Source organism: Impatiens glandulifera, chromosome 2 (assembly GCF_907164915.1).
Source record: "Impatiens glandulifera chromosome 2, dImpGla2.1, whole genome shotgun sequence".
Lineage (NCBI taxonomy): Eukaryota > Viridiplantae > Streptophyta > Magnoliopsida > Ericales > Balsaminaceae > Impatiens > Impatiens glandulifera.
This window is the reverse complement of record NC_061863.1, coordinates 67,715,889-67,732,302: the sequence shown is the minus strand read 5'-3', so window position 1 is coordinate 67,732,302 and position 16,414 is coordinate 67,715,889. Positions and strand designations below refer to the sequence as shown.

Genomic DNA, 16,414 nt, shown 5'->3' with positions numbered 1-16,414 from the left:
TATAACCTATTTTTTTTATACATTTTAATAATTTTAATTATCAATTACTAACTTTAATAGTGATTTATTTCATTAAAGTTCAAACTAGTTTACACAATGATAATAATGTAATAATTTTGTTTTAACTAGCTATGAGTAGTAAATGAGATGAGGTTGTTAGATGTGTAGTTAATTTTCAATTGTTTAATAATGAGTTATTTAAAATGATATATTTTTTTTTAGGATCTCTTACCCAATATATTGTCTTGTCCTTTCATTATTTCTCATTATTATGATCATATTGTTTAACTATTATTAATGTAGACGAGGCATTGTTTACAACCTATTAATAATGACAATTTTCACTTTCCCAGAATGTTTTATATAAATTTTTTCGATACCATCTAATTGGTTTGTTTTTGCTTTTTTTTATGGAACTCAAGTATTTTAAGTGATCTTAAAAAAAAATATATATAAGAGTTAGATAATTTCTATTATAATTTTATATTTTGTAAATTTGATATATTATTTAATTTAATATCTAAAATATTATTTAATTATTTTAATTGTGGAGATATAATACGAATGAATGAGAATTAACTAAAATTGAATAAATAAATAGCTCTTAATAATTTTAGAATATTTAAATATTAGATATATAGAACATATATATTAGATATTCTGAAACAATGAGTGAAAAATGAAATAGAAATAGAAAAGCAGTAAAAGTAGTCTTTAGTGTTAAGAACAAGAGAAAAGAAAGCACAACATTCCACCGGAAGGGGGAAGACCGGAACGGAAGAGGCCAGTACTGTACGTAAGAGATCGAATTCGTGATCGAGATAGAAGATTTGTCTTTCTTCAGCTGAATCACAACCATATCATAATTTTCCTCTCCAGATCCAAACATCTCACTGAAATCCCCGCGAAATTCACCCATCGGATCATCTAATTTTGCCCAGATCACTATTCCAACTGCAGCTTCTCCTCGCCCCGTCTCATTCAAGCTTCTTTCTCCTTCATCGCACTTCAATCAGATCGACCCCCCCCCCCCTCCCCTCATCATGAATCCCTTCTCGTCTGGAACGCGTCTCAGGTCAGACCATAGAAGATTTTCGTGTTTTTCTCAACACGCCAAGGATCATGATCATGATGAATTTCTTTGTTGAATTTTACTAAAAAATCAATTAATTAAACCATACCCGCTGCTCTACTTATTACTTAGATCTTTCTGTTCACGTATGCTTTATTTTTTACTAATATTGCTGCTAAAGGTAAGTTGGTAAGCTGAAAATGAGCATTGCGAATGTTTAAATTCAAGACATAATTTTCCTAGTTAACTGCCTCCTTTGTTGAAAATGTTGCCTTAGTTATATTAGTCCAGTCCCATAGAACTGCAATTTAAACAGAATTTTTGCCTTATAGGCAGCTGCAGAAGATTTTGTTAGGGTAAACTATGACACTTTGATTGTTTCCTCCATCAACTCTCTTATCATGGATACATTAGATTTTTTTATGACAAACCATTTGAGTTTAGTTCTTATCTCATGGAAATAACTTTATGTTTATTTGCAATTTTATTCAGAATTTGTTATGACAAACCATTGAAATTAGTTGTTACCTCTTCTTTCCCTAGTCTATTGGATTAAAATTTGTGTCTGATGCTGCCTTCATTTTCAATTTGGATTTTCTATCCTTGAAATAAATGATTGCCCACAAAAAGTTTTAAATGTGTCTAAGAAATAACTGAATGTTCTGAATGCATTTACACCCTCTTTTCCTTTTAGAATGGTCACTGTAATGTTAAGATCTTTGCCACAGAATGGAACTATCTTGTTCCTTTCTCACAGGAAAATAGGGGGATTAATGCCTTTTAGGTTATATGGCTGATATAGAAGGCCCTTCTTTGTGTTGCTGATACTTGTAGATATGATGCAGGGATATGATTCGGGCTATACGTGCCAGCAAAACTGCAGCAGAGGAACGCGCTGTTGTTCGAAAAGAGTGTGCCGCTATTCGTGCAGCAATTGGTGAAAATGATCAAGACTTAAGGCATCGTAATCTGGCAAAGCTCATGTTCATTCACATGCTTGGTTATCCTACACATTTTGGTCAAATGGAGTGTTTGAAATTAATTGCATCAGCTGGATTTCCGGAGAAGAGGATAGGTTATCTTGGCCTTATGTTGCTTCTTGATGAAAGACAAGAAGTTTTGATGTTGGTCACAAACTCGTTAAAACAGTATCCATTCCCTTATGGCTCTTTTATAGTATATTTATTTATATTCTAAGCCAACCAACTATTTACGCATGAACTTAATTATTATTTGTAGATATTTATCTAGTTCAATCAAATATTAAATCTGATGTATTATATAATAGTTTCTAGCAGATAAGGCAGTCCCTAATTTATAGGAGTTAGACTTTATCTTTTGTTGCTTGATAGCAAGTAGTATACATAGAACTATTCTATGCAATCATTTTTTCATTCAGTTTTGAAATAAGAGCATTCTCTTATTCTTTTAATTTCTGCATAATATTGGAGCTTTGATCTCTCTGAAATATTTTATCTTAGGAATTCATCTCTCAATTTGTAGTTCCTCCAGGCTCCAACTTCTCTAGAATTCATTCAGATTCTTCATTCTTCATCATGACTAAGTTTGGAGCTGTATTTGAAACTTCTTCGTCATAAGCTTCATCTCAAACTACAGTCTCAATCATTTCTCATGATATCCCAGACCCTGCTAAGTTGCAAGTACATTATGTACTAAGGGGAATGTAAATATTATGATATTTATCTAGTTCAATTAATATTAAATATGGTGTATATAACTATAGTTCCTAGCACATAAGGAAGTACATAAATTATAGGAGTTACATTATCCTCCATAGCTAGTTAGCAAGTAATATATAGAATAATTTTTTTTCCATCCAATTTCGAAATAAGAATTTTCTCCTTTTCTTATAACTTTTTATTTATCCTATAACTATAGATGATTTTTACTTCTATCCTTTTTTGTTATCTTTTTCTTCCATTTGGATGTATATGAAGGAACTTAATTTATGTTTAGAGATCTCAATCACTCCAATCAGTATATAGCGGGATTAGCTCTGTGTGCGCTAGGAAATATATGTTCTGCAGAAATGGCCCGTGATCTTGCACCTGAAGTTGAAAAATTGTTGCAATTTCGGGATCCAAATGTTCGTAAAAAGGTAAGTATTGACAACTGTTTCCCATAATATCATGTGTGTTAGAATAGCTAAAATTATTGTTTTAAGTGTTTATTTTAATTGCTTATCAGCTATTATATATTTTCTTTATTTCATTTGGTTTGTTAGTTATTTCCTCTATCTTATCGCTAATTAGCTTATCTTCAACTGCTGGAAGCATTAATTTCATTGATAGACACAATGCTTTGGGATCATATGTGCCCCTAAGAATAAATTATCTGTCTTATTTTTCATGACAAATACCTTTTCTGCAATGAGTCTATTAAAGCATATTCTTGTCCCATTTAGTTAGTCTGAGACAACTGATGAAGTTTGTATTTCCTCATGTCATTATATTCAATTCCTCATGAAGTATGCATATATATATTTAGAACTCCTGCACAATATTTTTGACAATTAGGATGGCTTTTGTAATTTTTTATTTTTATTTTTTTACTACGAGCTTTTTATAATTTTCACTGAATTAGTTTTGGGTCCTCTATCTTGGAAGAAATATGCATACATGTATTTTTGAACTATATGCGCTTATATATGTCTAACTTAAGTCTCCTATCGTATTCCTTTGATCTGCTATATGTTTTAATATAAATATACTTGTTCATGATGCAGGCAGCTTTGTGCTCTATAAGGATTGTTAAAAAAGTTCCGGATTTGGCTGAAAATTTTATAAATGCAGCTGCTTTATTACTGAAAGAAAAGCATCACGGAGTTCTAATTACTGGCGTCCAGCTTTGCGTTGAGTTGTGCAAAGTCAGTGAAGAAGCCCTTGAACATTTTAGAAAGGTAGACCTGACAATGGCCAAATGGACCTTACTATTGCGGCTTAGAACATGACAGCGTAGTTATGATACATTGAACACCATGTGAATGCTTTTTTTCTTGGTGAGAACAACGATGTTTTTTTTTAGAACGCTGGGTTCCGCTTCTTCTTTGGAGTGCGACTAATCCCGCGGGTTAAGCACATACCCCGCAAACACACTTAACCATTTAACCAGGCGCATAATTTGCCTCATGACGGACTCAAACCCACGACCTCAGGGAGGCTGGGGATGTTCTTGTTTATGCTCTTTTGTGGTAATTTGATGATCCATGCAGGGGAAACCTTCTTTAGAATGTTCCAATTCACGTGGAGCTTACAACTTTGTCTAAGAGAACCTTAATACTCAAACTTTATATTGAAATTAACTAGATGACTGGTGATCCTATAGCTACTCATCAGGGTTCTAAGGCAATTACCCTTATACAAACAATTTAAAGACTAAGTTAACCTATTATTTTACCTTAGGCATGACATTTCTGTTTTCGCTATTTAAGTTTGACGTCTAAGTTTCCTTATTACCTCCAATTTCTCTCTGTTTGCTCCTGTATGTTTTAGTGAATCACGCCAATTAGGAAGTCCAAAAATCCTTGAGCATTCTGATGGCCTAGGTGATGCTCTTCCAGAATCGAGTCAATTTAAGCAGTTTCAGAGCTACAACTTTTCCTTTCTTATGAAAAGAAGATTGTATGGTGATGTACATCATACTTGTCACATGTTTAATATTAAGTTCTTGATGAAAACTACAAGGATTAATTGCTTTCATCAATTAATGGTCTGAAAATTTATTAGTAAGAGTGCCATCAATGTGTTAGAATGTAGAAAACTTCTCTCTTTCAGTACATTGATCAAGTGGTTTGTGCAATAATTTTGTGGAAAAGTATGAGGTGTATCAGTTAAACCTTGGTGACAATATTAAATTTGACTTTTTTTCTGTAAAAAAAACATCAGTGGGGTCTAGCGCACTTCTTATACTTATGTTCCCCAGACATTCAACCATGGCTTGATCCCCACAATATCGTTTTTATCTTCATTATACAATTTGGTGAAGCTTCTTAGTTATCCAGACATAGCTTCCATCCAGTCTTTGTAGCCTTGCAATTCCCCAGTAACAGGCTGAACTGCTCAAACAGTGAGTTTTCCCCTCTTCATGAATTGCTCAGGCAACATAGTTCCCCCAATTAGATGACTCTCTTTCCCCTTTATGTGTTTTAGGGCTGTTTCTGAACACAGGTCTTGATTGTGTCTTATTTGAAATCCAGAATTATTTTATGTTCCCAGTTTACTGTTGAGAATTAAAAACAAATAAAATATTGTGTGCTTATAGTTTCCCTATTACCACCCAGAACTGTTTTATGGTTATTTCTGAACACAAGTGTTTCATAGTTTGTTTGAGATATGGAATATGAGACTTACTTTTTTTTAAAATGTAAACTTTTATTAAAAAGTGTGCAAGATGCGTTTAAACGTTACGGAATATGAGATCTACTGAAAGCATAAGAGCTAAAGATCCTGTCAATGTGAAAGGTTTCTACTTGTTTTGGGAGGATTGTTCTGGTCTATACCTAGCTAGGATAAATGGTTCTGCTGGTAGAGGACTCCTAAGCTCAATTTTAACTCCCTATAGTGTTGGACTGACCTCCAGCGTCAATATGTATTCTCTCTGTCACTATGTTAAAAAGTTGCACCAATTTTAGTAGAAATGAAGTTAAGACCATATCAATCACACTATCATGAATATTTTCTCTGATATCACAATAGTTCTCATGTTTTTATTGCTAAGAGGCACTATTTTTAGGAATGTATTTGAGTAGTGGAACATGTGGTTCTTCAAACTGAGTTTCTGAATTCTGTTGTGATAAAGTTTGTACTTATCTTGGATTTGTAGAAATGCACGGAGGCGGTGGTCAAGTCTCTCAAGGATGTAGTGAACAGTTCATATACACCTGAGTATGATATCTCAGGGATTACAGACCCATTCCTTCATATTAAACTGCTGAGGCTTCTGCATGTATTGGGTCAAGGAGATGCAGATGCTAGTGATTTGATGAATGATATCCTTGCTCAGGTTATCAACTCAACTGCTTTTTACTCCATAATTTTCCTGTTATACATTAACAAGTTGATATTGTTCACTTCTCCAGTTCCGTGGGCTTCTCTGTTCTTTCAGTCTCCCTCTGTTTTTTTTCTTGTTTCTTTTATGACCAATAGTTTGTATTAGTCTTGTAACTTGAATATTCGCCTCTGCATGAGTCTATTACATTTAAGTCCTATTATCTATATTCCTATCACCTAATTGAGTTTTTGGCGATTCATTCACTCTCATGTCCAAGGAACTAGAAGGTCACAAATGCAGCTGTAGACAGCAAATTCCCTTAATAAGAAGTTATAAAAATATTACACTATAAATCTGTTATGCCTAATTCTTAGGTGGGTAAAGACATTTTCCTGATGACCTCTACTTAACAAATAAAGAGGAAAAAGATAAAGTAAACAAGTTCTTTTAAAATGCAGCTAAAAGTTGTAGGGTAGCTCAAGTAGAAAGGGCCTTACCTAAGAGACCAAATGTCTCAGGTTCGATTCCCATTAAATACACTCTAAATTAAAGAGGGGTCATGACTGTGGGGTGTCATGCTAGTCACAAAAATAAAAGTTGTCCTTGCTAGGTTTACAATGAAACAAGTGCAGATTTAGTTTTTACCGACTTTTCACTTTGTACACTCTTTCATAGATATTAAAGTACTTTAAGTCTTTAATGCATCTATTTTATTTGTTTACTTTAATCTAATTTACTGATGGGATACGTTCTGAATGAAAATGTTGGTTGAGAATCCTCAAGATGTGGAACGGCATATCTTAATGCAATACTACTTGTTCATTTCCAGGTCGCAACAAAAACTGAGTCAAATAAAAACGCAGGGAATGCAATCCTGTATGAATGCGTTGAGACCATTATGGGTATTGAAGATAGTGGTGGCCTACGTGTGCTTGCTATCAATATCCTAGGGAGATTCTTATCAAACCGTGACAATAATATCAGGTCATTCTTTGTCCATTTTGAGTCAATCAATGCATCGCCTACAAAATTGTATTTTTTTAAGAAACCAAAAGCCTTATAATGAAGGTGTCTATAAATGTTCACATTGCACATGAAGTGTTGATAATAGATACATATACAAAAAAAAAATAGGGTTCATGAATGTGGGGGGTCGTGCTAGCCACCCCCGGGATTAAACCCAGGTCACAAAAAAAAGGGTTCAGTCAATTTTCTTGATGATATTTTGATGTGAGCTTGTATTGGTTTGTTAGACAATATGTAGAAATAGTTCAGACAATTGTCTTGTTCATGACCTTGGGATTGGGAGGTGGCTTTTATCCAATCTATTATCTGGCCCTTCATTGGGGGATATTCCAGTTTTTTGCTGGAAAATGCAATTCAGTGTTTTTCCTTTCAGTAAATGAAGGCAAAACAGTTTCTAAGTTCACATTGTTGATGCATGTTAGTTCCAGGAATAAAGCATCACACCTCTTTCTGTTTTGAGAACTTACAATATATTTCGGGAGGAATAACATATCGATCCTTCCCAGTCTTATGGCCTCAGGAGAGTTTAAAAAAAAACAGCAATGAAATATACGTTGCTTGATTTTGTCTTAGTGTTGATTGGATCAATATACAATGGTTTTTAATAAATGTTCAAACTGACAAGTTGCTCCTTTTGTCAGATATGTTGCTTTAAACATGCTGATGAGGGCTATTACTGTAGATACACAAGCAGTGCAGAGGCACCGAGCCACGATCTTGGAGTGTGTTAAGGTAGAATTCAACCAAGATGCATTGTTTCCTCGTTTTCCTTGTACCTGTGGCCAAACATTATACTCTACAGAAATTAAGCAGCTTTGGATGTATAACCTACACTGCTAGGTCCATGATTTCCATAGTTTTTGGATATATCTCCTCATATTCTATTTCTCTTAAGTATTTTAATTTGAGGGTTAGTGTTTATTGTTTTTGAAATTATATGAGATTTTGTTTACTGTAGTAGTAAAACTCTCTACTGCTTGACCTGCTATGCATATTGACAAGTATCACACCTCCGATGAATAAGCCAGACAAGAGAATCTCATTACTTTGCTTATCTATTTTAGGATTCTGATGCTTCCATCCGCAAGAGAGCACTTGAACTTGTATATTTGCTCGTGAATGAAAGTAATGTGAAGGCCTTGATAAAAGAGCTTGTAGAATATCTGGAAGTGAGTGATCTGGATTTCAAAGGGGATCTTACAGCTAAAATTTGCTCAATTGTGGAAAAGTAAGTAGGAAAATGTTAAATTTGTCAAGAATGTTTTGGAGATTTTTTACTCGCCTTGATATTTTACAAAGTGCTTGAGATTTCAAGTTGCAAATGATGGATTAAATTACTACAATATCCTTTTGTATTTAATATTTAAATTTTATAAAAAATAAAGTAGGGGTAATTTGAATGATTTGATTGATGATGGGTTAAAGGGTTATTTATAAAAACCAAATCATCCAAGATCAAACAAGCTCTTGGTGATTTTTTAATTGTTGCCTATGATTTTCACTGCCTTGTCATTTTCTGTTAACCATTTTTATGATTGTGATGTCATGAAAAGTAAGTGATAAATCAATTCACCATAATGATAAATCAAGGTTAAATTAGTTTAAGTATGATATTTTTGGTTAGACAACATTTCTTTGTTATATCTTTGAGAATCTGAACCTATGGTTTTACATATATTTCCTTTGTAGGTTTTCTGCTGAGAAAATTTGGTACATAGATCAGATGCTGAAAGTTCTCTCTGAGGTATAATAAATTAATTTACTGCCTTTAGCCCATTTGTTGGATGTGTGTTTAGGACAGGCTGAGTGGCTGGAATTATGTGTCCTCTTCTTATCCTCTGCACAAGTTTTTGATATGTAATTAATTCATTGATAGAAGAATTCCTGTTAGGGAGAGATAGAAGAAGAATTCCAGAGAGAGAGAGAGAGCAAAAGCCTTAAGAGAGAAGACAATTCCTTTCTTCATATATCATATAATATTCATTACAAACTACATATTTATACTAATTAATTATAACTGAAAAATAACTACCAAAATGATAACTAACTGCCTATAACTTACTGTACAATAATAACTCAGAAGTTTTATTTTATTTTATTTTCAGATACCTAATGAGCTACCATGAATTTAGTTTATTGTAAATGTTTCAGCAGTTACTCTATATTGAATAGTGTTCATAGAAGTACTGCTTTATCTGTTTTTTTAATACATTGTACCTACATTTTGCTTCTTGTATAGTATAGGTGTATGTCTATCATTTTATTCAATGGTTTGCATAATAAGCTCTATTGCATTCTAGCTGAGAATGATCCTTTTCCATATTCTAGAAAATGATCCCCAAGGCACAGGATAAAGGGAAAACCACTGCATTGATGCCTTTTTTGACCTTGGAACTGCAAAGAGTTGTGACTTAATATTTGCTAAAATAGGATGGAGTAGCTTAGGGAACGAAATTATTTCCCCTAAATGGTATCAGCAATTGAGCTTCTCATGTGTGCAGTTTAGTCGCTTAGAAGCTTTTTGGAGAAATGCATATCTCAGATTTTGGCATGTAATAATCATTAAATTACTTTTTATTTGGCTAATTCTTATGCTGTTTCATAACAATGTGGTTGAGGATATTATTAAAGGTTAATAAAGTTTACCTTCCTTCTCCATGCAGTGCTAAACTTTCTTTCTTTGATTTCTATATTGTGTTAAAACTCTCACAACAGTTGATTGCTGAATCGCAGACTTGTTCATTGCATCTCTGATAAATTTTATTAGACTTGTATTGACTTTTTACTTAGAATGGGATTAATATCTTGTCACATAAAATGTTATGTCCTTTTATTATGATTCTCCTTTAAGATTCTTGGAGGTAGTTGTCATTTCTCTATTGAAGTGCTGATAGTAAATCTATAATTGGTAGGCAGGAAATTATGTGAAGGATGATGTTTGGCATGCCCTGATTGTTGTGATAAGCAATGCTTCAACTCTCCATGGATACACTGTACGGTCTCTATACAGAGCAGTCCAAACTTCAGGCGATCAGGTATTTGATTTTTTGAAAATATGATGATGAAGTTTATGGGGCTTGACAAGATAGATGCTGGTCCAGTTGTCCTTGAGATAAAATTTAATTGTTACCAATAAAGAGGAGGTTAATTGAAGCATAGAGTAAAGAGGGAACAATTCACAGCTCTGGATATAATCGTACTTATTTTTGTCATTTGTTCAGAAACATGGATTTATATATAAAAAATGACAATTAATTTGGACTTAACAAATGGATTATAAGAATATGTTGAAGTTCATATTTTTTTTTATGAAAAAGGTTAACTTTTATTAAAAGAACGCAAGATGCGTTCAAGCGTTACAAAAGGGAAGTAAAAAACAAAACAATAAATAAGAAAACAACATAAGAATTTTAAATGCCAATAAGATCAAAAAATTCTCATCCCGTACAAGCCCCTCTTTTTCGGATCATATTATATATATGGATATGTAAAATATTATTTTCATGTTTCATTAGGAATGTCTTGTTCGAGTGGCAGTTTGGTGTATTGGCGAATATGGAGAGATGTTAGTCAACAATGTCGGGATGCTCGACAAAGAAGCCCCAATTACCGTGAGTCCACCCATGCCTGAATCTTAGCCAATTTTAAATTTTCATCATCCAGAATTTTGTGAAAAAAACATCAGGTGTTTTGCATCTATAGTTAAAATTTGAGTTTGAACAGGATTTGCAATTTCTTTGCTGGTATATACTTTTCCTGATTTGATATTTCACTTAATGACAATGATTAGACTCAGTTAAAGTAAATAATGTTTGGATTTCCACTGTGTGAGGTTCTAATCATCCTGACTTGATTGCATTACAGGTTACAGAGTCTGATGCTGTTGATGTTGTAGAAACTGCAATAAAGTGTCATAGCTCAGATCTGACCACTAAAGCAATGTGCTTGAATGCTCTACTAAAGCTATCTCTTCGTTTTCCTGTCTGTTCAGAGTATGTAATGAAAGCTCTTTTGCTTGTTATCTTCTAGTTTCTTATTTATCGTAAGTAAAAGTTCTCCATTTGTCTTGTTCAAGTATATGTTATGAAAGTTATCATGGAAATGAAAATACTTTTAATATAGACACCAATATACTTTCATCAAATTATTTCCTGAGCTTCCAGGACAAATTTCAAACTAAAATCTTGTAGACCCACATGCAAAAGGTTTTCATATTTATTGCCATTGCACTTACTCATCAAGTGTTTGATGCAAGCTTTTGTAAGCTTTTTGTTGAGCGCGAAGTTTTAAAAGTTTATATTTATAGTGGAGTTCTATGAGAAAAGGAATCAGATAGAAGAATGTGGAAATAGTCAAACTATGTATTTTATTCTCTAATTTATTTTTAGATATATTATAATAGATTAGTTAAGATATTTAAAGATTCTAGTTTATCCTAATTGAGGAAATTAGAATAAGTTAGTTGAGATATTTTAGGGATTCTGGTTTATCATAATTGACGAAAATTAGCTCTAAACTTGTATAAATAGGTATAACATATTATCAGAATAATATATCAAAAATCTCCTCTTTTCTCCATTTAAAAATTCCACTAAGAACAATGTTATTGACCTTATTTGCCAAACTTATGTGGCTTTTTAGTACAAAATTTGCTTCCACCTTATCCAGAATATATGTGGCAAACCATATCATATAATACCTAAACACTTTTCCTTCAAATGTGAAACATTGACATCTGTCTATGTATATCTAGTATTTCTGACTCTCAAATACTAGGATCCCCCCTGAGAAAAAATAAAATAAATACTAGTTCCCTTATGATGAGTACACCTTCGTTTGGTGATTCTTGTGTTTAGACTAGTTTAACACTTTCTTCACATGCTGACACACAGGAGAATAAAAGCCATGTTTATTCAATATAAAGGGAGCATTGTGCTTGAATTGCAGCAGAGATCATTGGAATTTAATTCAATACTTGAGAGGCATCAGAATATGAGGTATGTCACACTTGTATATTTAAATGTCTTTGTGGCTGATCCATTTCTTCTCTTTATTAAAGTTACTATTCTACTCCAGGTCTGTGCTTGTTGAAGAAATGCCTGTTCTTGATGAGGCAACATATATTGGAAGAAAAACAGGGTCCATGATAGCAGATGCTACTGCTTCACGAGGATCTGCAATTAATATTTCAAATGGAATGGCTAAACCCAGTGCTGCACCCCTTGTTGATTTACTTGATCTAAGCTCAGATGATGCCCTAGTGCCTAGCCCGTCTGGTGGTAATTTTCTCCAAGACCTACTTGGTGTTGATCTATCAGCATCTGTCTCTCAATCAGGTTAGATTTCTGAGACAACAATGCATGTTTATTGATGACAATCATCATTCTGCCTCCATGTACCCACAATAAAAAAAAAAAATCTAACTTCAAAGTAATTTTTTTTTTTTTTGCAAAATCATTAATCATACTTTAGCATTGAGGAAAAAATTGAGTTTATTCACTGAAGTTAGAGGTTCTGAAGTACTTATTTATTTGAATGATTTAATAACCATTTTTTTCAAGGATAAGAGGAGAACCATGTCATTTGACCCTTGAATTAGTGTAGAACTTGTTCTAATCTTTCATTTTCTTCTATCAAATACAGAACTATGACTTCTCTATTATTCATGCTTGATTTTCCTTTTTATTTCTGAAACAAACCCAAGTGTAGGAAAAATTGGAAGTGGTCTCACTTCGTTCTTACATTCTCCTTGAGAGATTTTTTATTGTAGACAAATGTTCCCATGCAAGTGAGTTGCATCAGACAAACTTAAATTAGAACACCGTCTAAGCTCCAAGTACTACAATGTCATATCTCTATTTTTCCTTTTCTTGAGAGTATCTGAAATTGGTAGAAATTTGAAACAAATAACGGTTTTTAGTTAAGTTTTTCTCTGCTAATCTTGACAACCCTACACAAGTAGGGATGCTTACAATTATTCATTTTAAGGTTAATGAGAGTAAACTAATTGTATTAAGCTATGTTAAGGGTTGAGTCAAGATCCCCATTTGGAAACATTTTTGGTTTTTGTTTTTGTTTTTGTTTCTGTATGCAAAAATAAATTTCTGAATCGGACTAAATTTAGTTTCCAAACGTTTATGTATCTGGAAATGTATCCAGTTTTCAAATGGGGCCTCATGATTCTGTGACTTTTAAACTGTCTTTTTGTCCTCGCACTTATTTGGGAATCTATTGTTCCATTTCTATCTGTATGTTATTTGTTTCATTTTACCTTTTGATACGCAGTCATATCAATCCCCGTTTTCTTTCTCCAGGTAGTAGTCAGGCTCAAAAAAGCGGCACTAATGCCCTATTGGATCTTTTATCAATTGGGATGGCTCCATCTCCGGTTCAAACCAACTTAGTTACTGATATCTTGTCATCTGGACAAGATAACAAAGCTCCTGCAGGTTTATTGGACAGCTTAGCTTCTCATTCTTTGGCTTCTATACAGCCTGCCTCTCCTGCTACTAAATCTCCTATGATGAATTTGTTAGATGGTCTTGGTCCTAGCACATCAGTTACTGGTATAGTTTAGATTACACTGTACTGTGTTACATAACTCCTTGTCTTCTCTTTGAAACTCATGCTTCTTTTTCCCTTGCTGAGCAGCTGGAAATGGTCTTGTTTATCCACCGCTAGTTGGTTTTGAAAGCAGCTCGTTGAAATTAACCTTCAACTTTTCTAAACAACCTGGAAATCCTCAGACAACGCTAATCCTGGCCACTTTTACGAACAAGTCGAGTACGCCATATACAGATTTTATTTTCCAGGCAGCTGTTCCAAAGGTGAGAAGCTAATCAGACATTTTCTATGCCTTTTTTATGGGTTCTTTTTTTGTGAAAACTTTTATGGGTTTCATATCTTCCTTTACTCTTTGTGCTCGTGAATGAAACTTTAAATGACTCTCAGCATATCAACATATATATTTGAATGCAGAGTACAAGTTTTTGCTTCATTTGGTTTATAAATTTTTTGTTGGATCAGATTGTTTTTAGATGATTGTGAATTTTTCAAATCACGAAAAATATCTGATACCAAAGAAGCCCTTCCATTCCTGCCTAGTCTATGTCCACAAACAGCTTGTTCAAGAAGAAACTGCTAGCATTTGGTTACTATTTTTTTTCATGTAAACTATATTTGACAAGAAGCTAAATTTGCTTAAATCACACCCATGATCTAGTATATGATCCAACTTTACATTTTTTTACCAAATAAAAATTTAGTTGTCACACAAAAGTTTGGCTTCTAATCCAACCATAAATTTATTTGCCAAATGAACTGGAACTCAACCATTTTTCCAATTTCAACTTTGGCTATTTTCAATGAGATCATGAATGTGACAAAATACCTGTTTCTAATTTGTGAGTTATCTCGATTTGTATGTATGGCTTGATGGTCCCACTGTATTTGATGGTATGCTAGATAAAATAGGATTTCTAAGGTTAATGAAATTAATGGTAAGCTAATATTTATGTACTTCAAGTAATTGATCAGGGTCCTTGATTTGAAGATGAGCAATCCACAATTGACCCATAATTAATTTGAGCTTGATATTCTGATGGTTTGTTTCATCTACAGTTTCTTCAATTACACCTTGATCCAGCTAGTGGCAATACACTCCCTGCAAACGGTAATGGATCAATTACACAAAATTTACGTGCTACTAACAGTCAACATGGCAAGGTAAATTTTGGAAATTACACCTTTTCTCTTCAACTAAATTTCTGATTAATAGATAATTAGAATCTTCTTGATAACTTAATCGTCTCAACTGTACAGAAATCCCTTGTGATGCGGATACGGATTGGTTACAAGTTGAACAACAAAGATGTATTGGAAGAAGGACAAATCAGTAATTTCCAACGTGATTTGTAAGGTTTGGTGATTTGAATTGGCATTTTCCCCATCTGCAGAGGTAGAATGTCCTTTTTGTCTTTTTGTACTTGATGTTTGAACAGGTGCAGCCTATTTTCAGTGAATTTTAGGGATAGTAACTCCCAATATGTTCCTTCTCTAAGAAATTAAAGAAGGTTGTTCATGTACATTATTATCATGGAAAAAAGATCAAACCTTATAGGAGAAAAGAAAGCAAAATTTTTGCAAAAAGATCAAACTTTTGTGGAAACTGAGTTTTTGTTTGCAAGAACTTTTGCTTCTAAAAAGACTTGCTTTTGTTGTTTAATAGGGAAGAAAAATGTTATTGATGATTTTGTATCCTACCTACACATATATGCTTCCTTACAATCTACAATTGCATATATTTTAAATATTATCAATTGCAAATCTATATATGTTAACTGTAGATTGATATTTTCTACTCTCTGATCTCCTTCATGTTAGGAACTTGATGAGTATATATATATAAATATATATAAATCTTAAGAAGTTGGAAGAGTAAATCAATTTAGTGTTTGATGTGATATATATACTTCTAGGAACTTGATCAGCTTTTTTGTTTTCCTCATTTGCTGTGTACTAGGATTTTGGTTTTCTAAGATGTGTAAAGCAATAATGTGCAGTGGGTTAGGCAAAAAGAATAAACACAACACTAAAATAGAAGTAACAATTTTATAACTTTGTGGCCTCAAACCTACCTTAGCTAGCTAGCTTACTTCTTCCTAATTAGAAGAGAATCAATGATCTATCTTTGTTCAAAAACAACCTTGCCAAACAATGTTGGTTTAGAATCCTGAAATCAATGAACACTAAAATCGTATCAAACTGGAAGTTGCGCAATTTGTTTATAGAGACTCACTCGATTAGACTTATAGAATAAAGATATAATATAGTACAAGAAAAGAGGTTCATATATATATATATATGAGATGCACACATGCAAGCCAGTGGGTTGGGCAGTCAGCAGACAACTGCATATGCTCTTCATTAATATTGTCCACATTTTGAAGGGACATATTATATTTCTCCTTTTAACCCCTTTTTAATAACTTTTAACATGTTAAATTTGTAATATTATATATGACATAATATTGTCAAGGATAACTCCTTAAATATATGATTGGGAATTGACATATATATATATATATATATATATATATATATATATATATATATATAAATAAAAGATGCATGAAGATAGTTAAATCATGATAATTAATTAGGTTGGATGTCCAAGAAAGAGCAAATTAATTAATTAATTAGTCTGTTGTTGGCAAAGGAATTATTGATATAGTTTAAAGTTTATAACTTAATTGTAAGGTAAATATTAAATGTAGCTTATTATTCTAAACATCAAAGGAGTCGTTT

At 32.9% G+C, this 16,414-nt stretch overlaps 1 protein-coding gene across 1 annotated transcript; it reads left to right on the top strand.

Annotated features, from left to right (window-relative positions):
• The first annotated feature begins 723 nt into the window (after positions 1-723).
• Positions 724-15,351, top strand: LOC124923856 (AP-1 complex subunit gamma-2-like). Its single transcript, XM_047463832.1, has 18 exons — positions 724-1,075; positions 1,918-2,220; positions 3,050-3,191; positions 3,819-3,992; positions 5,915-6,094; positions 6,912-7,066; positions 7,750-7,840; positions 8,173-8,336; positions 8,798-8,852; positions 10,021-10,143; positions 10,624-10,719; positions 10,973-11,100; positions 12,001-12,105; positions 12,185-12,444; positions 13,423-13,674; positions 13,760-13,935; positions 14,729-14,833; positions 14,930-15,351. Exons 1-18 carry the CDS (start codon positions 1,044-1,046, stop codon positions 15,023-15,025), a joined length of 2,637 nt encoding a protein of 878 aa, XP_047319788.1. The 5' UTR covers positions 724-1,043; the 3' UTR covers positions 15,026-15,351.
• The last annotated feature ends 1,063 nt before the right edge of the window (positions 15,352-16,414 follow it).

Coding starts and splice junctions, on each gene's coding strand:
- LOC124923856 (XM_047463832.1), top strand. CDS start 1,044: ATGAATCCCTTCTCGTCTGGAACGCGTCTCAG. Junction 1,076..1,917: donor TCGTCTGGAACGCGTCTCAG/GTCAGACCATAG, acceptor GATATGATGCAG/GGATATGATTCGGGCTATAC. Junction 12,106..12,184: donor GAGAGGCATCAGAATATGAG/GTATGTCACACT, acceptor ATTCTACTCCAG/GTCTGTGCTTGTTGAAGAAA.